Source organism: Nesoenas mayeri, assembly GCF_963082525.1.
Source record: "Nesoenas mayeri genome assembly, chromosome: 3".
In the NCBI taxonomy this organism is placed as follows: Eukaryota; Metazoa; Chordata; class Aves; order Columbiformes; family Columbidae; genus Nesoenas; species Nesoenas mayeri.
The window spans coordinates 60,200,201-60,224,601 of record NC_137544.1 but is presented as its reverse complement, the minus strand read 5'-3'; the positions used below and the strand labels follow the sequence as shown (position 1 = coordinate 60,224,601).

The 24,401-nt window shown below is 39.1% G+C and overlaps 1 protein-coding gene across 1 annotated transcript; it reads left to right on the top strand.

Moving 5' to 3' along the window:
* Positions 1 to 1,261: 1,261 nt before the first annotated feature.
* MTFR2 (mitochondrial fission regulator 2) lies at positions 1,262 to 10,661 on the top strand (the record flags this gene model as incomplete). The annotated part of the gene is given in 9 exon segments (XM_080341193.1): positions 1,262 to 1,324; positions 1,892 to 2,023; positions 2,466 to 2,504; positions 2,508 to 2,570; positions 2,801 to 2,925; positions 4,882 to 5,099; positions 6,210 to 6,510; positions 8,307 to 8,490; positions 10,563 to 10,661. Coding segments are annotated over 9 exon segments (1,224 nt in total).
* Positions 10,662 to 24,401: the final 13,740 nt, after the last annotated feature.

Here is a 24,401-nt window from a genome sequence, read left to right as displayed (position 1 = left end):
ATTAAGCACGGAAAGTACACGTGCAAATGTGCACGGAAAGTTACATGTGCTTATGTGGAAGCACGGGAGGAAAATCCACCTGCGATTATGTGAGGATTAATTTTACACGTGCTCATAGCACGGAAAGTAAATACACTCGCAATCCTGCGAGGAGAAATTCTCACTCACAGCCGTGGCGGCACGGCAAGCGGAGTCCCCAGCCCGGGCGGAGGGGGGGGCTCTCGGCGGCAGCATCTGGCTCGTGCTCCCAGAGACCCGCAACAAGGGGCGGAGTCTCGACGAGAGTCCCGTTTTCTATTGGCTGATCAGATCTGACTGTAGGCATTCCAGAAGCTTCTTTGCACCCCTACCCTGGCTGCGGGGTGCCCCTGAAGCCCCTACACTGGCCGCGGGCACCCAGCTGCTCAGTGGTGCCTCGGCACTCCCTTCTCGTAATGGCCCTGGCCAGGGTGCTCTGGGGCCAAACAAAAGAAGCTGTCAGCCTCAAGTAGCAGAGAGAGGGAGATGTGCCTACTCCTTCCATACTGAAGGAGGGAGGGGGAGAAAGGGGGGTTTGCATCCTGCTACAGCAACCTAAAACACATCGTTTAAGTTTAGCTCTTGAACACTGACTCATCATGAATTCGGTCATGTCCTGCTGCCCTGCCGAGTTTTCTCTGTTACTGTGTATGACCTCTGCTGTGGCACGTACTGCAGTTTCATTTTCCCGGGGGTAGAATTGCCTCGGTGCAATATCCCCCATCTCAGCGCACCCCAGCCACGCTCACTAGAAGCCACTCAACAGGCAGTGTGTGTCACGGAAAAGCTGCTGTCTCTGGCCCAGATCGGGCTGCCATCACCACCCAGGCGCGTCCCTCAGGCGGAGGGCGGCCGGGCTTCCCACAGCACCCGCTTGTTGTGGCGTCTGCATTCAAACGTGCCCCCCTCCCGACACCCCTCGCGAGCGCCGCCTACCCTCGCCCTCTCATTGGCTCTGCGCTGAGCACGGCTGCTTCCTATTGGCCTGATTTCCTTTCTGTCCAACCCCTGCTCCTGGTTGGTGCTGGCAGCCCGAGCGGGCTGCGGGCCGCCTTTTGCCCCCGTCGGCCGCGGCCTGAAAAGAGGAGGCGTGCGGGCTGTCCCTTGCTCGCTGTCGGCTCCCGCGGAAGAGGGAGAGCGCCGGCTGCTTCTGGTGAGGCCAGAGTGCCGCTGCCGGGCGCCCTGTCCCTGCCTGCGGGGTGCGGTCACTTCTCCCTTCCGCCCTGCAGCGGGCGCGGCGGCCATGGCGCTGGTGCTGGATCTCCTCAGGCGGGTGCTGGAGTACTTCGGCTGGCCGCCCGACCAGGTGAGGCTCTGAGGCGGGGCTGGGGCGGCTGGTCCGCAGCCGCTGTGGGTCGGGGGAGGAGCGGGCGCCACCTTGGGGCCGCCGCGGCCGGGTGGGCTGCGCTCCGGGAGCACCGTGGGGTCTGTCGTTGAGGGAAGGTTTCGCGGGTGTAATGAGGCACGCTGCCCGCATGCGGGCTTTCGTGGGGTCTCTGTTCAAGGAGTTCTTTTTCATCTGAACGGGAAAAAGAAAAAAATCAGTACCTTCAGATGTTAACATTTTGCTATTTTAAATGAAAGACTGTGTAAAGATCACCAAGTAGCAGCTAATCCTCTGTTTCCAGAGGCCTGGGAAACCTATTGTGTGGGAAACGGGAGAGGTGAACTGCGGCAGGGCCGGGGCTGATGTGACAGCGGGAGTTGATGGGCAGCTCTGCACTGATGAGTGTCAGTAGCCGAGGCTTGTCATCAGGAAATCTTTAGTTTATTTATGTGAAACTACTGCAGCATCTCTAGGAGTGTTAGTTTGGCAGAGTTATCCCGATTATTTTCTTGTTTCGTTGTCGGGGATTCTCGTTTGTTTTGACAGGCCATATTTGTGGAAAGTCGCGTATTCGGCAGGAGCATCAGCCATACAGTCAGAACGTGCCTTCCTTCAGCAATCGCATCAAGAAGGCATTTCCAGCAGTTATATGCAGTCATAAGGAAGTGTCAGGTCAAGGTACATTAAACTTATTTAATATCTTGGCTAATTTTTTTTCCTTGAGACTTATATGGATGCAAATGGTTACTCAAATGTGCACTTTTGTCTGTAGCTTAGAATATGACTTTCTACATGCTGTGTCTTCTACATTCTCTGTGCCACTCTAGAATATACTGGGTACAGGCTGCATATCTATCTATCTATATATATACACAGGCTGTAACTTGGCAGCGTTTTGGAAACAGTCTGTTAAAACCAGTGTAGGCCTCTTTGAACTTTCAGCTTGAGGAGTACATTGAAAAGTTAAATTGAAAAGTTATATTAACCTAACTGCATTATATTTTATGGCATATAACATTGAATTGCTTAATAACTTTGATTATAAGAATGAAGGGCTTTGATTATAAGAACGGAGGGCTTTGATTTTCCGTCTCAGTTTAAAAGGTATTCTGATTTTTAGGTCACATCTTTTTACCAAAAGAAGGAATATGGATCTACTTGAAGTGTTGTTCGTAGACTTGGGACAATTCTTTCCTTAAAGCCCTCCCCAAGACCTTATTTTCAAGTAAGTGATTTATTGTTATACTTCAGCTATTTAAGTTTTCTAGTTGCTTAATTTCGCGATAGCTTTCCTGGTTCTTTTCAGTTTGTGGAACTCTTATGTTGTGTCCTTTATGTTCACTGTTATCAAATTTCTTACAGCACTGTTTAAAAATTCCTGTTGCTGAGGCAGAACTTGTAGTATGTGCTGAATCTGGTTTCTCTTAATACTTTTTTTCCCTTGTTTGTTTTTAGCATGTTCAAGACCCAAGTCCATTGAGTTACCATGAACAAAGTAGAGTTCCAGCTCCTGTAGCCCCATCACTTGCTGATGTCCTGTGGGTGACAAATGATGAGGGACAAGCATATACTAGACTTAGGTAAGTAAAAGTAGACTATACGCATAAAAAGGAGTAATAAAAGTAACCAATGTCTTCTTTTCTTTTTTATTTTTTTTTTTCCTAGCCCTTTCAGGGAGATGCAGGTCCTGCTTACCTTAAAATTCTTACTATGTAAAGTATTCTTATGTGAAAGATTTCTGAAATTTACTCCTCCGTTTTCTCTTCCTAATAACACATCAGATGCATTACTAGTATTTTAATTTGTTTTCACTCGCAAAGTAATTTGTGAGAGATGGAGTTTGAGAAACTTGTGTATTGCAACATACAATAAGGTTATTCTTATCATTTTAGTTTACAGGCATTTTGACAAATGTTATAAAGGGGAGAACAAGAAAAATTACTTAAATATCTCCTTTTGACTTTGATTACTACAGTGCTATGTGTATAAACCTTGATGGTTGCTTTGATGGAAAGAAAAACATGATTATTATATAAATTACATTCAAAGTAAATTTTTAAAATTCTTTCTAGCTTTTGTGGAGTGCTAAAGGAAATATCATTACAATTTTAAAATATTACAAGTATTGTGAAATGACAAATTTTCCAGGAATTTTCAGACATAAGTAGCATACAAGTCTTTTCATTTTTTCCCCTCACTAGAGAAAAAGTAGAAAGTTGCCTTAGTGTTCCACTAAAGGATATGTTCAATAGCAGAGGATGAGTCAGCCAGAACCAAGATTAACATTTGGACAGTTGTATTGTCTTGTACTACATCTGTATCAACACAATGTAATTCTGCTTCTTATTTGCATATGTTTGTGATCTTTGTGGTGCTTGCTGGTAATGAAACTACAAGAAACTGATGAAATCACACACTTCCTGAATAAAAAGTCCTGTTTCATCTTATTATTCCTGATGTTACTCTTGAATTATGGGGGGTCTTTTTGCAGCAGCTGTACAATACTGGAAGAGTGAGAATACTGTTAAAAGGAGCTGTGCCCCATTGTGTCTTCGTTGTGCTGTTCTTCAGCTGGTTCACAGATCCATGAAAGTTTGTTCTTTTGTTGTTTCCTTTTTTTTTTTACTTCCTCCTCTCCTGACTCTGTGGGATGTTTGTCGAGAAGGAGTATTCTAACTGATATCTTTTCCTTCTGAGCCAGCATGCAGCGCAAGGGATTTTGGCATATTGGAAAGCAATGCTGCAGGTCTGATTTGAAGTAAAAGGATGATTAATGTAAGGGAAACAGTGTGGTTTTGTTTCAATCAAAAAACTTAGTGCATCTTTTAAAAATAAAGTAAATTTAGTTCTTTATTTTACAATGAAATTCTGATAGTTTGAGTCTATACTCTATTTTGAGGTTATTTCTTTAGGCACAGACTTTAAACAATTTATAAAATTAAAACCTGAGGCTTGTAGCACAATTTTCTAATGCAGTCTGTGTTCATATGTAGCTTATAGAAGATGAGTTTATTATTTTGTAAGTGCGTATTAAAATTCATTATTATTCTCCAATACATTTTCTGAAAGGTTGCAACTTTGTTACTGCTTGCAGTGTTCACCTTTTAGAGTTTGATAAGTGGCTAAAGTGTGTGAAGCCAAATTAAGAGGCCATTATTATTTGACTCTCCCTGCCTTTCCTATCTAATATTTCAGATAGGGAGGAGGGAGATCTTCCCCTTATGGTTTGAGTCTAATCGCTATTGAATAATAACAGCTCAGTCTTATATTGTGACCTTACAATGTATAATCTGTCCCTGAGTAGATTATCTGACTATTTTTATGATGCCTTTTCAAGGACCTGCATCATACCTGAGCAAAGGGAGACTTAAAAACTGTTTTAAAGGTTATGAGTTGTTAAAAGCGTAATGTTTTCTTAAATAGTTTGCAAACTTATGTCTTGCTCAATGATGATAACTTATGTGAGCAGACAGTAAGTTTTGAGGTTTCCATTGCTGGCTGAGCCTTTTGAAACTGTATCTTTTGTTGCTTTCTAGGACTGAATTATGGAGAAAAGAAAAAAGTACAGCTTATTGTGACCTACATCCATCTGTAGGTGCAATAAAAAGTATTCCAAAAAACATTACACAAAAGGACAGCCTTGTTGATCAAGTAGCCCTACAGAAGATTTCTGCTCTTGAAGATGAGCTGACTTTTCTTCGCATGCAGATTGCTGCGATTGTTTCAGCGCAGACATTGGGAAGCGTTCCCTCACGTAAGTCCTTCTGGTTTGAAGCAGACCAGTGTTCCTTTTTTTGGAGTGCTTGCTCACAGCTTGCTGTGTCTGATGTCAATAGAGAACATCTCTTAATTTCTCTAAATGAAGTTGCACCAACAAAATTTAAAGGATGTAGTATTTTTTGTCTCTTTTTGGTGTTTGGCACTGCAGCCCTCCACTTTTTTTTTTACAGCCTGTATGCCAATTTTGAATGTAGCTGATCCTAACTGATCTTTATACTCATTTCCATGTTTGTGAAGAAGCTTAGTAACAACCCTGTCCATAGATTACCAATTACTACTTTAAAAGGTTACAGACTATTAATTATATATTTGGGGGTTTTGTACTGTTTCTGACAAGTTGTTAAAATAATAGATAAAAAAAATATGCCAAGGAAGTTAGGTTTTAACAAAAACAAATACTGCAATAGTTATGTCTAACAGCCACTAGAGAGAGTATCAAAGATTGAAGTTCATATGCCTTGTGATTTCTTTTTTAATTCCTCACTCCAGAAAAGAAAGTGTTGAGGTCTTGATTGTCTTACTTGCGCTGTGATTGTTAAAACATTTGAACTGGCATGAGTGAATTACATTTGTGTGCGTTGTGCCAAGTGAACTTAAACAGTGCAGGCACCTCTGTGCTTCATTTAGGTGTTCTGTTGGCTCTTTTGTCTGTTCTCCATTGTGCTCAGTGTTGCAGTCTGCTTTATGTGTTTTGTGGTTATCTTTGCTTCATGCAAGGTATTCTTACATTGAGACCACTGAGAATGGACTATGTAGTAGCAGGCTGCTTTGCTGTTGCAGTGCTGCTTTGCTGATTTATATAGTGTTTAGACTGAAGACAAATGCAGAAAATCAGGGCAGCAAAAGACACCTCAGATCCATTATTTCATGTGTTCTTAGTATGTGACTTTGAAATAAATGATGTTGCTTGTAACACAGAAGAATTATATTTAAAACAATGTGTGAGGTGTGTGAGAAAGTGCCTTAAGAGGGCCATCATGTCTTGACTTATAACTGAGTCATCCTAGGTGTTGCTTAATATTGTTAATTGAAGGTACACTTACTAAAAATAAAATCACTATTTTTCTTTTATCATTGCATCCAGAACTCTTTAAAACATTCAACACTCCAGATGGATTTTACCCAGTGCCAGCCATGACTTCTACGCCATTGTCTGTGTCTCACAATCACTTTGTAATCCCCTCACCTCCTCCGCTTCCTTCTGGTGCACCATCTGGTGTTGGTGCTAGTAATTCAGCAATTGAACTTATAAAACAACGTCGTGCTACAAGAAACAGTGGTTCAACTGCAGCCGATAGTGCTGATCCCCAGAGGACAAAGACTGTTCCTAGTATGATGGATGTTTTGAAAGACCTAAATAAAGTTCAGCTGAGAGCTACTGAGAGGTGGGTTGAATTAAATGTGTGTCTGAGCCAAGCCTGTGTAAGCATCGCAGCGGTTAAGAAGCACCAGAGAACACCAGTGTGAAACTTCATTTAATGGGCAGCTACTTCTGACAAACTTACGTTGGCAACTTGTAAGTTCACAGCTTGAAATATAGATACTTGTGACATGGCTTTTAGATGCATTTAAAAGACACTGAATATCACAGCATTTAAAACTAGTCTGCTGCTTTAGCATGCAAATCTCAGGTTGCTGTGGATAAGTGGCTGTGTTGCTGTCTGGAGATCACTTGCAAAGTTGCCTACACAGTCACAGAAAATTGACCTGAACAAATAAATTTTTGCTTTCACTGTGAAAGGACAAATCCTTGGGCAAACATTGGAAAACTGCTGTTAATGTACCACAAGTATTTTGGTTCTGGCATCGAAGTGTAAAAATACATGCAATATCTTTTATTGAAAATGTTTTGTAAATTTGTATTTCAATAGAGAAGCTGGATTATAAATATTTTTAATGGTCTATCATTTTGAGGGTAAGCACAGTTGACATGTTAGAGAATTGCATTACTAAAGACTGCAGTACCTCTTAGGGTCAGTGTTGCTCTGCTGTGCTAGGTGTAATAGAGGTTGTCAGATGTCTTTTCTGAACTTCTGTTCTCCAAAGCTGTGAGTCTGGAGATCCCAGTTTTTACCACCTGAGCACCAGCTTATTCATTGGGCAAGTGCTCTAACAGCTTGATTTTTATAGGAAGGGTGAAATCAGTCTTTTTAAGTTTCACATTAAATGATCTCTGCTGTAACTGCCAGACTTCGAGCTTGGTGCTGTCTGTAGGTGTAAATAGGTACAATAATTTTTTTGGCACCTTACTAGCAGAAGTATGAATATCTCTAGATTTATTTATTTAAAATATCTCAGTGGTTAGGAAGCCTTTCTTATAATTAATTTTCTTGGACTGGTCACTAATTTGCACGTTTGTTAGGCTTTGGGTTGCAGGTCCTGTTTTGATTTTTGCATCTCTTTGCTGTCTTTTGATTTTTTTAATTTGAAAATAACAGTTTTTTTCTAAATTAAAGTGCAAACTATACTTTTTATTTCTTGCCCATAAATTGTCAGATTTGGATGCTCAGGTGCTCATTTGGAGGGAAAAAACAGTCTTTGAAACCTTTGTGCCAAATCTGATGATTTTTTTTTTTTTTTTTGGTAATGGAACTTGAGTTCAAGTGTGGTTTATCAATGGGGTTTTATGGTCACCTGGCTATGTATTTGACTTAAACGAAGTGGTTGTTTTCTTTAAATGTAATTGCTCTGAGGAATTGTCTAAGATTGTTCCTTCTTGTGGGACCATAGAAAGGCACTCTGTTCTGAACTTAAAATTAATGAAGTTTAAATCAAATTATGTTCACAATGGTTATGAAAAATTTTAGTGGGAGGTTCCCACTAACTTACCTTAATATAACTTACAAATGAGGCTTGCTATGAGAACTGCACATTTTGCTTTTTTCCTCAGTAATTTGTATGACTTTAATATTTTGTGTTAATTTACTGCTATTTCTCTTTATGGAGGAGCATCAAGTTATATTTTCAAGCTCAGAATCTGGCTGTCAAGTTGTTTGGTGTACTTGTGTTAGTCCTGTTTGGTGAATTTCTGTAAAGTAACATTAGGAGCATTGTTTGTGTAATCAAGGATTTATAGGATAGGGTGTATACAAAAGTTGTGTTTCTGGATTTTTAGATCACTCAGCACAGGATTGTGGTCAGGAGACAAAAATTTTCTTTCTTTTGTGTTTTTTTTCCATAGGTCACCTGGAGGTACTCCTCTTTCTAGACCCAAAAAGAGGCAAAGTTCAGGTTGGGATCCAGTTGCTGTACTAACTCATGCACTAAAGCAGAAATTTGCACATAGAGATGATGAAGATGATTCCTTGGACAAAGAAAATCGATCTTTTGAAAGCTCCCCATTTTCTAGTCCAGAGATCCCACTGGTATGTTTTTATATAAGAATGTGTTCTTATGTTCTTGAAGTGACTGCTGTTTCCATTGTGTCAAGGGTTTTGATTGCGGGGTGACAATAAAACTGTGGCAGATGTATTGTTAACCCCCCTGTTCCCTCCTCCTTCCCCTTTTGGCCCCTTCTTCTCCCCCCTTCCCACTAAGGACAGGTGATCGGGAGGGAAAGAAGGACAGAGAGAAGAGAGTTGGAAAAACTAAAAATGTTTTACTAATGCTACTAATAAGAATAGAGAAAATAATACAAAATACACAAAACCAATCTTGAAAGTTTCAGCAACTGCAGAGCCGGCACCCAAAGTCCTGGATTGGACTCTGCAGCCAACCGGAACTGGATTCAGTCTCTCACTAGGCCTCAGTTTGCAGGGACGACTAGCAAGGTCCTCTCCTAATGTTGGCCATAAACAAAAAGGAAAAGAAAGGGATGAAAAGGGACGAGATCCTCATGATATCCCACTTTTATATGAAGTATTCATGTGAATGGGATATTATGCTTTGTTGGTCAGTTTCTTGGTCACCTGTTTCTTGTTGCCCCTCTCGGGAGAGCTGTATCCATTCATTATCAATAATTTAGCATTCCATTGCTATGTTTACCAAAACATGTATCTGGTTCTCCATGAAAATGCAGCTAATAAGAAGGCTTTAGCTGACAGGCAAATTCACTAAAAGAGAAACTTGTTTTTTAACAAAACCAGGACACGTTGATAGTTGCTTTTTTTTTTTTTTTTTTTTTGAGAGAGAGTCTACATATTTTCTGCAATATTTTTAGGCCATCAGCGTAGGTGCTTTTTTCAAGGATTAGTCAAGGCAGAGAACCTCAAAGGTTAATTATTTTGGGTGGATTTAGACTGGTAAATATACTTCTAGATGCTCTAAGAGGAAAAACTTTAGAAGACTGACCTTCACAATTCAGCTCATGGTTAATTGAACTATGGACATTTGCTTTGATGGTAACTGGCAAGTATCCACACATGGAAACTGTGCCTAGTTAGGAATACTATCTACTTACTGACTCATTAATTTTACCAATAAAGATGCTAGGGTGGTACAGAGAGGTCTGAGCAACACATGCTATGGATTCAGAAATTAAAATGAAAGCATTTACTTTAATATTTTTCTTTGAGGTAGCATAATTTCCATAGTTTGCATCTTTACCCAGAATGAGGTGTGATTCTGAACACTGTTGCAAAGCCTATGAAAAATACAGGTTTTGTTATGAACAAGAAAAGCGCAGCAGAAAAAGCCATTGGGCTGAGGTGAACCTGAGCGCTAGTTTCTGTGGAGCAGCCTGTACAAGCTACTTCAACTTAGAGTCCAACAGTACTGTTGGTTATTTGTTAGAGACTTCCACAAACTTCAGAATTGCTTGGTGGGGATAGATAGAAATAGGTGGCAGTAATTAAAACTGTGTCTCTATGTTTAGCAATGCTATCTTTGTATCTTATGAGTGAGAGAAAGGTTTGGACTCTGTCTTTTGTTAGCATAATGGAGGAAAATAATAATGTGAAACATACCGTGGAGAACCAGACATTCTTTGAAGGCTGCTTATATGTGTGGCTAGCTGCCTAGCTGGAAATTTAAGGAAAATTAAGGTGCATGTTTCTATTTGCAGCTATATTTTAATTTTTTTTTGATTTTAGCTGCCACAAGTATTTCTTTTATTTTGCAGACTGTACTGAGTCAACATCTGTGGTGCAGTCTTAATAAATTTCCCTGTGGACTTTTTTTTTTTCCCAAATGAAAACTTAGAACTTGTTAAAAACAACCAGGCTTGTATTTTGGATGCTGCAGACCATTGCATTGCATAGGTGATATACCTGATTCTACATTCTATACATACAGAGTTAGGTCCTGGAACAGTTCATAATCAAGCTTCTGATTGTTTACCCTTGAGTGTTTTGAAGAATAAATGTACTTAAGGCAATTGCACAGACTTACTATTTTATTTTTCCTAAGTGCAACAGCTCTTCCAAACTGTCTGTTTTAAATACCTTCTCATTCATTTGTCATGGGTATAATGTTGTTTAATTCCATCCCTGCTGCCCAGGTTGGACGTTGCAGTCTGAAGCCAAATGCGAAATCGAGCCTTGTAAGAACTGATGAAGTTGATCAGGTATCAACATGGAAAGTGAGAGCTCATATTTAACTGATGGAGACTTCTGAGGAAATTTCATAGCGTGTATAAGTGGCAGGTCCACTTTGAAATTCCTGTAAGGTGCTGTAATATGTTCTAGGACATGTCTCTTCCATGCTATTGAAGTTTGGGTTGCAGAGTTTCTAAAATAGCCTCTTCCTTCTCCTTTGTTTCCTGTTGGAGCGAATAAAGGACCCTGCACTCTGATTCAGTGTGAATCATGCTAGAGCCTTTTATTACAGAAAAAAGCCTCCTTATATATGCAACTATGCTCTGATCACGTGTCCACGCTCCAGTCATGCATTCACTGATTGGATATCATCTATGTTCACGAGCTGTCCACATGCTGGAGTCTCACTGCTGAAGGGTCTGTTGATTTACATCATGTTGGGGCCTTGTTATTGTAGAACTGCTTCTCTCCCATGGCAGGTCCTGTTTTCAGCTTTTGAGTTGGCCGTGAAATTCCTTTGGGCCTGGCTGGTTCAACAACAAATCTCCATCTAACAGAAACCCCTCCACAGTTTCCCAGCAGCCAGACTTGTGAATGTGATGCACACAGCCAAAACAAGGTTTTTATTGCTATGGTGCAGTGTGTTTGAAACCTGGGAGATGCAGGCAATAAGTGTATGTGTGTGAAAGAAAAATAATTATTGGTGTGGCAGCTGAGGTGTGCACTCTGTTTGCAGTTCAGTGTAAACAAGGAAGAAGTGCAAACTTTTTTTGGTGTGTTATATGTATCTGACTGTATGTAATTAATGGCAGCTAATACTGTTTCATTAGAATGGTATAGTTGCCTCAGTTTTCTTTGTAGTTCACTGATGCAACTCCATATTTCATGTGCAAACAGTATTCTAACTTATTTTGGGTCAGTAGATAGACTTCTATGTTTGTGAAAAATGGTCATGCTGTAAGGAAACTGCAGTCTGTCTGTTAAATGCTGATAACATTGATGAGTTCTGTTCCGAGATAAAAAAGACCTTGTAGAGATCTGCTAGTGAATAGTTTGAATTCCATGTGTGTATAAACCTGAACTCCCTCCTTGGCTTCTCCACATGAAGTCTGTTTAGTTCACAAGAGTTTATGAAATAAAATTTTCTTGATATCATAGCTGTGTGTGGTACTGGGATTTTGTCTTCTTTTGTATCTCAAGAGCTGACCAACTTAAATAGATTGTGTTATCTAAAATGAATTAAAATAGAGCTTACATTTTTTTTTCCTGCCAGAGTACTTGATAGAGTCCCTTATTTACAAATTTATTTCACTCTCTGCTTACAGTAGCTGCCTTCACTTAATCTTTTGTCTAATGATCCTGATATATAATTATATATATATAATTAGCCTATATATCCTGTGTGTCTTCTATTTCCCTGCCCATGTGCACAAAGCAGACTGGCAGCTGGATTCCCTCGTGCTGCTGAGACTTATTTGCACAGTTGTAAGAAATTACTGTGCAAATCCCATACTTCTGTTTTAGTTTTTAAAGTTATCTTTTGACTAAAAGTGGAGCTTAAGTGACTTGCTATTTTATACTTCTAAAATGTAATCTAGATTTTTTTTCTGAATTCAGGTATTATTGAACTTTATGACATTCTCCCATTCCTCTCTCAGTCCGTAACAGTTTGACCTTTGCTTTCTTTCCACTTTCAAAATACACATTTGCTGCATTCTCTACCTAAATTTGACAACTGCTGTGACATCCGTGCAGAACAGCCAGCTTGGCCCTCTCCTTAGCAGTGTTACCCCCTTCTGCCAAAGCTCCGTCTGCCTTGTCTTCTGCTCTGGTCGCTGATGCAGGAGGACAGCAGAGAGCAACACTGAAGAAGGCCCATGCGGTGCCTGCACAAGGGGCATGAGGGCAGGTGAGTCCTGGTGAGTGTGAAGCCCCTGAATTGGGTCCCTTTTGCTCGATGTTTGCAGGGTGGTGAGTTATCTCCTGCGTTACACCGGCTTTCGTACGTCCGGGGCATCTCGGGGTTTGTGGTCCTTCTGTTGTGACTGGCAAACAGGAAGGGAGAATTCTTGCTGTGAGAGGCTGAATTAATCTGCAAAGCTCTGATTTTGCTGCAAAAGCGCTACGACTTTGATTGCTTTATGTGACCAGCAGTTTATGCTCTTCAGGAAGAACTAATTGTTTTGAACTCGTATGTGTTTTCTGTTCTCTTCAGACTTCATCATTTTGCAAGTTTGGCCTGCAGGAATGTTTTGCAGTGGGAACTTTGAATTTGAAAGTGTCATATTTTCATTTGGGAGGGAATTATCTCAAAAACTTCTTAGTGCATCTTAAGCCAAGGACCTAGTGTCAGATGTCAGAAACATCTGCAAATTTCAGTAAGCTTTGTGACCCTTCAGGTTGTTGGGTACAATCTCTGATTTTTGTGTGAAAGTCTGATATGGATGTAGTAATGTAGTTTACATAGCTGATCTACTTCCTTAGGGAAAAGAATAAGTTATGGTCCATGTGATTTTTATTTTTTTTCCAACTATATAGCACCTACACTTGTTACAAGTAGAGATTCTTTTTTTCATGTGGTTCCAGATGTAAATTGGGTTAGGTATTGAGCCATGGTATACCCTGAGAAGTCTGTGGGTGGCACCTGATAATATCTGACAGTTTTCAATACCAAGAAGTGGCAAAACTTAGACAATGATGTTTACTAATGAAAAGGTTATCAACCATTGCAGAGATTTTTCTCGTTCAGAACTAATGGAAACATGGCTTTGTCATCTTATTTTCTTTGACTAAAACATTTGTATCAACAGCTTGAAAGCAACTTAGGTTATCCCTGCCTTGTTTACCTTCAAGTAACTTTGTTTACATGTGGTCCCTGACTGAATTGCTCAGTGACAATACTGTTCTACCTAGCTATAATTTAGCTATTTAGCTGAGAGACATTTTTGATTGAACTGGACTTTAGTTTACACAGTATTCTTTATTTAGAGAATTAGTTCTGATAGCTAATTATAATAATCAAAAGGCCTTTATTTTGATATTCATTATTTTCCCCAGTAATCCTGTCAGCAGGATCTCTCCTGCAATGGGGATATTTTTTATTTTTTTTAAGGAAAACAATGTGGTGCTTTTGTTCCAGCTATGTTTCTAGTCCTCTTTACATTTGAATTTCTGCTTATATTTTCATTCAGGCTATTTGCCTGGAAGGCTGAAGGAGGCTTTAAAAGAAAATTATTTCTGTATGTGAGCAGAAAAAACAGGACCCTAAATTCTCCCTTTAGGTAACAGAGAGGTAGCAGCACAGTGTGAAGGAGTGGAGTTGGCACTGCTTATGGTAAACCTCTTATCAGTAAAAAATGCCTTAGAATCAAATATATCTGAAAATTTTGAAGAGAATTGATGTAAATAGGCGATACATTCTGCAGATGAACTGCATGTATTTAACCACAAGAGAGCAGTGTTATACCAGATCTATGTTGCTAGTCTTAAATTTAAAAGTAATGATGTTTGGTCAGTAATAAGTCTTAAGAGCAAAATTTTAATACCTTCGTAGTTTTGTCTTTTTGGTGGTGTCTACTGAATTGTAGAAGTATATGCTTCTAACTTACTAGCATTATGGTGAACTATATTTATGTGTGTTTGGATTAGTAAAAAGTCAACACCAGCCTGGTTTATTCTGTTATTCACAAAATAAATCTGCTACTTCGTTTTCTAGGAAAACAGACAGAAGAATTTATGTGGTGAGTTAGAAAAGAGCTTCATCTGGCAGTAGTCTTTTCCTGAAGAAATAGTCTCTCATATCCCATGTAAAATGGCTATTGGAGAAAATTTCTGTTTGTGTTACAGCACACACCTTGACCTGTGGAGAACTTGTACATTCAAGATTTTTCTTCTTGCCATCTGTGCTTCTTCTTGAGTACTCTGCATTTTACTTAACAGGGAAAGTTAAACCAGGTTGATTGTTCCTGCTTTTTTTTAATACTTAACGCTGTAACACAACAGCTGGATTTGCTGGGAGGCAGTTGCCACTGAGCAGCAGCTGCTGGGACAAGGGAAGAGCAGGAAGAAATTCGAAGTAAGCTTCATGTTGCCTTAGACTTGCTTGACATGTTGTCACCTTATAGTTTATAGCCTGTATTTGTTGTGGGTTTTGATAGTGAGAGCTGTAGGAATGTGTGTTAAAAGTTCCAAAATAGCAGTATGAATCAGTGAGGCCAGTGGTGTGTTCTACTACTGAAGTGAGCGGTTTTTTGTCCTTTAGAAAACTGGGGGATTTTGTATGCCTATTCTATAGTTTCTTATTGAATTTTGTCTCACTGGTATTTTAGTCATCTTTTTCCATTACACTTTTTCTAGTAGGTGTATTGCTTGACTTATATACCACGTTTGACTGCCATCTACTGGGGTGGGCTTGGTAAGCCGGGCTGTTTTGTTATGCCCTTTCCTTGCCCTTGAGGAAGTGTTTCTGAATAGAGGTCAAGCTCAATGTCCTTGTTTTCAATTTTGTTAAGTTAGGAGCTGCCTCACCAGCATGAGCAGTGGGAAAGTGATCTGAAAGTCAGGATTTTGTGATAGTGAAAATAGCTGGTTTGAAGTTGTACTTTGAATTGACTTAGCTTAAATGTGAGCATTATCAACAACCCTTGTTCCTTATCTGCCCATTTAACCACTCAAATGTTTCTCATCTGGTCATGTTTGCTTCTTACGTCTTCTATTTCTCTCATATGTGCTGTCTGCATGTAAGTGAATTTATATTAAGATTTTACTTGTTATGTTTCTGCAGGGTCTTTCTTTCCCCCACAGCTTCTAGTAAATCTTCAGCCACTTTGTTATTTCTCTAGTGGCATAGTCATCGTCTTTTTTTTTCCTTTTTCCTTTTTAAGATTTGAAGAGTATTCTTTGTATTCATTATGTTGGAACAATGAGGCTGCTGGTGAGACTGATCTCTACCAAATAACCTACTTTATAACCTAGTTTGTCTCTGATATCATAATTTTTGATGTTGATTAGGATTTTGAGGTCACAAGGAAAAGAAAGAGATATTAACATATGGTAAACTAAATGAACAGAATTCGGGGGATCCTGTTTTGTGCTTTGTAAGCTATTGTGCTGTTGCTAGGAGAAGAGCATGTTAACAGTTTTCTAAGCCAGTAGTTGCCTGGGGAACCCACAGAAACTTGTGCTATTTCTACACATCTGTACAATCTCACAGACAATCTTTTTCTTCCCTCTGCTCCCATTTTCTTCTCTTTCTAGCACAATAAAAGCTGTGGATGTAGGAAGTTGCATCTTGATGGTAGGACCAAGTCCCTTCTCATTCTCCAGCACACAAGTTTCTCTTCCAATAAAGACCCAGTAGCTTTGAAGAAAATGGTATTTAGCCAGACCTTGACTGAGCACAATAATTGTGAATAGTTGACCCCGATATGAGTAAAGGATCATGAACATCACACCTAGTAATGTTCACTGGCACTTTCATTTGGAAGTTGTTGCCCTTCTCTTGCTAAAACACAAATCAAAGTCTCACAAATCGCATAGATTTTAGGAAAAGTGAAAAGTATTTACTTCAAAAAAAGCAAGATCACTAATTACTACTAAGGTAGTTCTCTAATGGACAAATAAGTTAAACTCTGCTCACTAGGAACAAAAGCTTTAAACTGCAGATGGTTAAGCAATTTGAATCTGCAAATTCTGAAGAAGTTGGTTAAATCTGGCCTTTTTTCTTCACTTTGAGTAATCATCAGAGTAATACAGAAATTAAAAAAATATTTTGTGCCATCCGAGTTTTCTTTCTAAGAGAAGTGGGGTAAACCAGGTGAAAATAAGTCAATTAGCATGTATCAATTCTAGGCAAAAAATCTGTATGATGAGATCCTATTGGAAATTTGGAAATACTTAGATAACAGGAGTGATCTCATGTGACTTTATTGGAAAATAGATCTTTTTAATAGGCTTTGACAAAAATGGCTGTAATAGAATACTGTAAATTAAAATATAGCATTCATATTATCCACAAAGTATATGTTAAATGGATGTAGAACTGATTAACTGGCAGGTAATAGTAATCACTGAAAAGAACTATTTCAGTTCCCTGGGTTATAGGGAATGGTTCTAGGCTAATGCAGTTTCATATTTTTAGTTATGAAATGTGATAAAATTTATGGATAATTAAAACCAGAAATTACATTGTGAGACATAACGAAGATGGGAATGATGGTGCAAAGCCATGATGGTTATGCCAGAGTACGTTAGGTCTTCAGAAAACAAGTAGATTCTAGTACAGTCAGTTGGAAAACTATGGAGGAGTTTTGTTCAGAAAATGTGTTTGCAGTTCCCTGGTTTGTCTGTGAATGCATGAAGAGAAAAAAAAAAAAGGTACTAAAAGCCTCTTCTCTGACAGAGAAAAACATAATACTAACCAGTAACAGGAGGTTAAAACTAGAACGACTTCAATGAGTGCATTTCAATGATGAGCATGACACGCACAGTGGGGACCTGATCTATAACTAGGGTGCTCCAAAGTGTAACCACAGTGCAAATAAACAAATGCCGCTTTTATCTAGCATTTCATGTACAATCTGACTGTTGAGCTGTAATAGTCAAAATGCCAGATCATTTTGTTAGTGGTTTATATTTCAAAGCCTGCAAGCATGTAGGCTGAAGTAGTGGGACTGTTCAGAAGAAAACGAAGGCTGTTGGTAACACAAGGTTATATTATGATGTGTTTCAGTCTTGTGCAGATGGAGGATTTGGCAAAAGACGGATGAAGTCCAGACACTTTTCCTACAATCCTTCCTAAGCAAACACGAATAGTAATATTTTTAACTCTGAATCCTTAAAACCAAGAAAATTAAATGTATACAGGAATCTCCTACAAAAACAAACAAAAATCATATTGTTTTGAACTGTGCTTAACAAAAAGTGTGACAGGAATTGAAGCTGGTCTGAGCCCTCAGGAAAATGTTTCTCCTGAAGTCGAAAGACAGGTTTTATTGCAATAAAACCTCTGTAATTTTAACAAGGGAGAACTTGGAAATGACCAAGGAAGATAGAACAGGAAAAAGGGGCGGGGGGGGAGACAGTGTGCCCCTGTATGCAAGTCCTTGCTTCCACTTAACTCAGTACCTTTTGGAGTTGCAGTGAAGTCTCTTCGGCCCCCTTCATGTCTTGTTTTAAGTTTTGCTGTGTGGTTAAAGATTAATGTATTCTTGTGGCTGCGATTTCCATGTGCATTGCTTGACTTTGTTTTACTTTTGTTCTGATTAGGGGAAAAAAGAAGCTCTCAATCTGCCCAAATGTTCAATTTTTAATAGGCAGCACTAATGAAGCTACAGAGTCTTTTTTCTTCCATCTTTACTTTCTGGAGGCATTTCATGATTCCAATTGCTTTTTGCCACCCTTCTTTGCACTTCCCACTCTTGTACTTGCACTTTCTAGAGAGGGGTGATTAGTATGAGAATGGTGACGTAGGATTTATTTCGAGGTGGTAGGAGAGGTGGAAATAATAGTATAACTCTTCCTTATCCCTGTTTGTATGAATACTAATACTCCATTTTAGTTGCAACTTTGTGTGGCACTCAGGCCCCCTTCCTAATCTATGAATAGTACAATATATTTAGAGCCCTCTAAGGTAAAATATTCAACTCTTCTCTCTAAAGTGTATTGCCATAGAATTGTCTGACATGAAATTAATCTGCTGTTGTGATATTCCCTTCCTCATGTGTTTAGGTCTGTGTGGTCCTGTGTAGACACCCAAGGTGGCTTTTAGGAAGTGGGGCTGCTGGTAACAAAATGCAGTTGCCATGGATGTAGCTGTTGCATGGTGCTTAGTAAAACCCTGCCTGAGACCCAAACTAGCCCAGGATATCCAGGTGATCCATTGGTTTTAGTGGCAGAGCCCATTTAAGCCATTTCTTCGCTATCCTGTGGTTCATTTTCTGTCTGTCCCTAAATAGCTGCTTGAGACTGTACTGTACACAACACCACTTAAAGACTGAGAGGTGTAGGAGTGGGAACACTGTAAGCCTGCCTTGTCCTTAAAACCAGCATGTTTTTTAACTACACCCATGTTAACTCAGAGAGGACTGGACTATATTGGACATTAGAGAGACCCTGCCTTCCTCAACTTCTAGGGAAATGGAGTGTCTGTCACCTAAATGTTTGTCACATGTATACTGTATTGCTTCTTTTCTTAATGAGTAGTTACATTGTCAAGATCCTCTGCCTGAGTTTTAAACCACAGCTTAGTCCCTTTGGCCAGGACAAAAAAACTGCCTTGTTATTATTTTTTTCTTTTGCTGTTCAGTGATTTCATTTCAACTTATTATTTGTTTTCACTGACTAAACATTAGCATCCATACATACACTGCCTGTGCAGAGCAGGGAGATATATTGATCTTGCTGTATGTGAAAATAACACTGCTAAATCCATTGTGGAAAATTGTGAGTGATTTTCCAATGTTGACTATGTAAAACCTCTCTTGGAGAAATCATCACATCTCCATCCATATATAGGACCTATACGGGTCTCTCAGGGGCTTCATTCTAAAATCCATTCTGGAATTCAACTTGTGGGTGGAGAACACATTAAAACACGTTTTATTATGATTCTGAAGGACGTTTTTTTGTTTTAAGAAAGTAAACTTGACATGTTGGCTATATAACATTGAAACAATATATTTCCAGCTCCTATATGAAGTTCAACTGTAGTGTTTGCATGGCACAAACTATATGAATGTTGGTACTGAAGACTTCGAGGTACAAGTAAGTTCGGGCTTTAGAAATGTGTCAAAGTCAAGAAGAGTCATCTCTGCAGTGACAAACATCCATCAGTGATGACAACTATTTCTCACTTAGAAATACTTATCAGTCTAGAATGTCAATACTTCCCATATTTTCAATTAAATGTCACAAACCTTTGTCATATTGCACATAACATAACATGGTCTGCACCTGAGAAATGAGAAAATGGAAATTAGAACTGACCAATAATATTAAGGAGAAGTAGTTACTGGAACTTAAACAATAGTAAAAGACAACTCCATCTTCTTTAAATACTTGCACAGAGAAACGTTTTCCCTGGGGTATGAAAATCCTTCTACTACATACTTAGGAGAAATATAGGGAAAGACTTTCCTTGCTGGTAACTCCATTTAAATTCCTACAGCAAGGCTAAAGGTAAATTTAGATAAAAGTTCTTCTTGGAAACAGTCCCCTAGGAAAGTGAGTATGTTGTTGGTTGGAAGGAGAGGCAGTGGGAGGATGGATGCAGCAGGACTTTTGCTGCCTTGTCAAAGCAGAATGTGTTCTGCAAACTAAGGATGTGCTTTCAGTGAACTCGCTCTACAACAGAACTTTGGACACTTCATTTGAATTTTTAAATTTTTTTTATTAGTTGTCATTCTTTGACATGATGAATACTTACAGCAGTATGTTAAAAAAGATACAGTTAAGTCTCTTGGCATTACTGCATAGCAGTCACAGCATTTTCACACAACCTAGTGCTTCCTTTCAGAATGATGCATATGGCATATATATGCACATATGGGGGCTGATTCTTGGTCCCGGTGAAGTTGGTGGGACCAGTGTTTGGCCCATAGAGTTGTATAAGATATATGAATATGTATATATAAAATGCTTTACAATAAACATGACATATACAATCTTGAATTCAAAGATAAGCAGAATATATTTTACATCCAAGTCAAACTTATGCTCTGCACTTAAAGTTTATGTACCTAAAATATTGAATGGATTATAGAAACAAACAATAGAATAGTAATTTGCACCAATCAAAGGAATTTGCATACATATTCATGGCATGAGCTTGCCTTGGGTTTTTGTTTGTGTTTTCAGGTGGCCTTTTTTGGATCTTAATTCAAATTTAAGTATTGATTTTGGTTTTTTTTTGGTGGGCCATGAGAGGGGATGGTGGCAGTGGGATCAGGAGGCAAATGGGAGTACATTATGGACAACTCAGCTGAGTGACTTAAAATAGAAGGCTATGAATCATGGCTGGTACCCTGACTGATACCTGAAAATAACATTATAACTACTTGAGTGTTTCTCCTTTCCCAGGAGAGTCCATTTGGAAGGGCTGCTATGTGTTCTATTTTCTTGGAAACTTTTAATAGAAATTTCAACCAGAGATTGGAAAAGCTGGTGAGATAGCTATGCAGTGTGAAAAACAGGATTATCTCATTTACTGTGGTAGCAGCCTTCTTACTGATCATTCAGGAGACTTTGATTTTCTCAAAGAAAACCAATAGTTTATACAAAAATAAGTGACCCATGTGGTAGATTAGGTTAGATACAACTGCTGATCATGTGGGGTTTCTTTTCCTCCATAGACTCTACTTAATTTCAGCTACTCCTCTCTCTGTTCCTGTTTTTCAAAGGTACACGTTTTCAATAGTCCCTTTTTCCCCATTTCAGCTGGTGGCTGGAACATTGACCCTTAAAAACCCAAAGGTAAGTAAAATCTTAAGGAAAAATGCACATGTATGCATTATTTTAACCAGCCTGAAAGTTTCACTTATCACCGCTTTCTTTTATTATTATTGTTATTGTCGTTATTTACATAGAACTTGCCTCTTTGATGGCATGAAATCTGCATTTAAAGAAACTAGGGTTTAGTCAGCTGAACTGTATTTGTGGGGCATAAAAGCATTTAAACTCCTGCTTTTAGCAGCTTTCTCCTTCTTTCCTTGTATTAAAATCATCATTTTTAAAGCTTCAGAATGTTTTAGCTGCACTGGCATAATAAGAAAGAAAGATCATTTACAACGGCTTTCTGTAAAGTGGCAAACGCGTCTGACACGGCAGAAATCTGTATTATCTGCGTAGATGTTTTTCTGTGCATCTAGTATTCTGTTGGCATCCTGAGGAGAAGCCCCAGTGCAGAAGTGTTCTCCAAACTAGACAATACTAAATACGTATCTCAACTGCATTTACTGAGCAGTGGTGCTGTTGGGTTGGCTGTATTGGGTGCAGTTTGACTTCTTCTATGGGAAATTAAAGGGTAGCATTTTGCATTACAAACCCCAACGTTTGCCTAGAGCACCTGAGGCAAACCAGCCCCGACCTGAACTTGTGTAAAGGGTTTGGCTTCTGGGTACAGAAGCATTTGTGGAGCCACCCTGAGCCTATATCAAGCATTGTTTCATTAAACAAGGTGATTGAAGTCTAGCAGGTATGTTCAGTGCACCAAAAAACCCCACAACCTGTTCATTTTAAGAGCAGCTTTTCACGGCTGGGAAGTTCTAACTTGGTAAGAGCAAACTTGTAATGGACTCTGTAGGCTCTGGTTACAGAACAGGTCTTGGTTCTCTTGTAGCTGTAACAGAACTTGACTTGTGCCTAAGCTCTCCTGTTGGACCTGTTTTCCGGAAGCTTCTCAGAAACAGCTCAACAATGTGTCTGTCAAGAGCCTTTTATGCTGCTGGACACAGAGTTTATCTAAACTTTGGAACATTAAAAAAAGGTCTTTGAACTAGATGGAAAATGGCTTCCATTTCCTAGTTCAAAAACAAAACAAGGGAAATTATATCCTTTTGTATGTACTTAAGTACTTCTAAGCAGCACATTACACTCTTTGTGTAATGTCCTAATAATTGTTCTAAATCTGTCAGAAGGAAAGATAGACCTAAAAAGCAGCTAAGTGGTGATGCTCCCACCTCCACCATTGGGTGGTTAAAAAGAGATTTACAGTCTGTAGTTAGAAATAATTTTATTCTACTACAACTCTCTCTCTTTGCTTGTTATGGTACTGCTACTATGTGAGTCTCATTTAGAAGAGGAAGAAGAATGTTTTTTGCTGCTTATAGCTTACGAAATGCTAGAGAAGAAAAACACCATTCTTGGGATGCTTTATGTTCTTACAGTGATTTCCACCTTCCTACTTCACTGGGTTTCAGTCTTTTTCTCTGAAGATACATGTCCAAGGAATTAGTAGAGTAATACATCCTTTACTAAAACTTACACTTTTTATTTTCCTTTAAACACATTAGTCACCATATGAACACGAACACTTTAGCTAATCGAGTCAATATTCCCTGTAACTGAGAAAAATTCTATATCTCCCCTTGCGCTTTTATGAGTAAATATTCTCTTTCTCAAACACCAACTTAAACAGCTCGCTCTTTGTTGGCCTCTCCAAGGTATTCACATCCAAACATGATTATATGGCCATATCTGCTAGTTCTTTTGGAAAACAGCTATACTGATTAGATGTACTGGGGGTTTACAACATTATACTTTAACTCAATGCAATTAATTTTTCTAGGGGCAGAGGAGAAGGGGACAATCACAATGGTGCAATAGAGTAGTGTCAGAGAATACAATCTCATTGAAATGATGGGAACTTAAGTAAAGTTTTATAAAGACTATCCAAACTGAGGTTGTTTATGGCATAGACGAGGCCAGGTATCTTTCACAAACATGAGACCATAGAAAATTCCTCAGCTACTATAAAAAGAGGATTTTTCTTAATAGCCTGACTACAAGACTTTTTTTTTCCTTCATTGAGTGAGACATCTAAAAGTCAATTGAAGTATTTTTTTTCTAATTAAAAGAAAAATACAAATGTGTTTTGATCCTGGCTAAGCAGGGAATGTGGGGGAAAAAAAATCAGCTACACAGCAACATCACTCAACAAAACAACTGGACTCCAGAACTATTAGAATGCCGAGCTTTGTAGATCACTAAGCTATTTAATAAAAAATCACACACTTGAGTAAATGGTAATCAGGTTGAACTGTCAAATTATGCGGTGTTGCTGTGGGTTTGGTTTGGTTTTGAACTTAAAACTTCAGGTTCTGTGAAGCATTTGCCTAGACTGAATGTGCAAGGTGCCATGGATTAACAACACGGACCCACATGGAATGTGCTTGAAGTTTTCAAGAAGTTATCCTGTCAGACTGAATTCCTTAATGACCTTTGAAACACCTTGGATAGTGGAAAGGCAGTTCAGAATCATATTTTGTGACTGTATGATTTTGGCAGCTATCAGAAGATGAAGGATGCTAGAAGTTAAGGCTTTTATCCACAAACAATGGTGTATATTAATAAACTCTATACCATATTTACAAATGCTTTCTCTTGTATTAAAACTAACAGTATTCTGTTCACAGTGCCAATGTTTTTACAGGTAGCAATCCCACAGTACTCCAGTATTTTGGCATGGGAATCAGTAGCGCTTTGTATTTACAGAAAATGTACACAAATGAATATAAACATGTTACTTGAAACAGTACTCAAAAGATAGATCTGTTCGTGTTTCAAAGGTTTAGACTGTACAACACCTTCCCTTTCATTTGCGAGGGAATACTGTTCCTTGCAATGAGAAGATACCTATCTTTTATCCAAAGTGGCATAAAAACGATTACCAAAATGCGCCTTGTTACACTGGAGTTGTGTATACAGAGAGTAACTTCAGTCCAGGGTTTATAGATCTGTTGTTTAGTGCACAGAATACAAAAGTTAAAAAGGTTGTTTTAGTTACTAAAATAACCAGACTCTCTCTGCCCTCTGTGAGCGCTGTCTCACTCAGCCACTGTCCTCTGGATGCTGAAGATGCTGGTGGTTTAATGTGTAGCCCAGCTGCCCACCTGGAAAGCGTATGGCGCTCTGGGCTGATACGCGTATGTCACAGTATGACTCGTGGTAAATGAATATATAACCAAGAGTGCCTCCCTCTCCCCTGTTCTCTCAGGAACCTCCCCTGCTTCCTGGCAGCCAAAACCAGCCCAGCTTCAGTACTGCTGGCTGGGACTCTGCGTCCAGGCAGTTCATGGCCAGAAGTG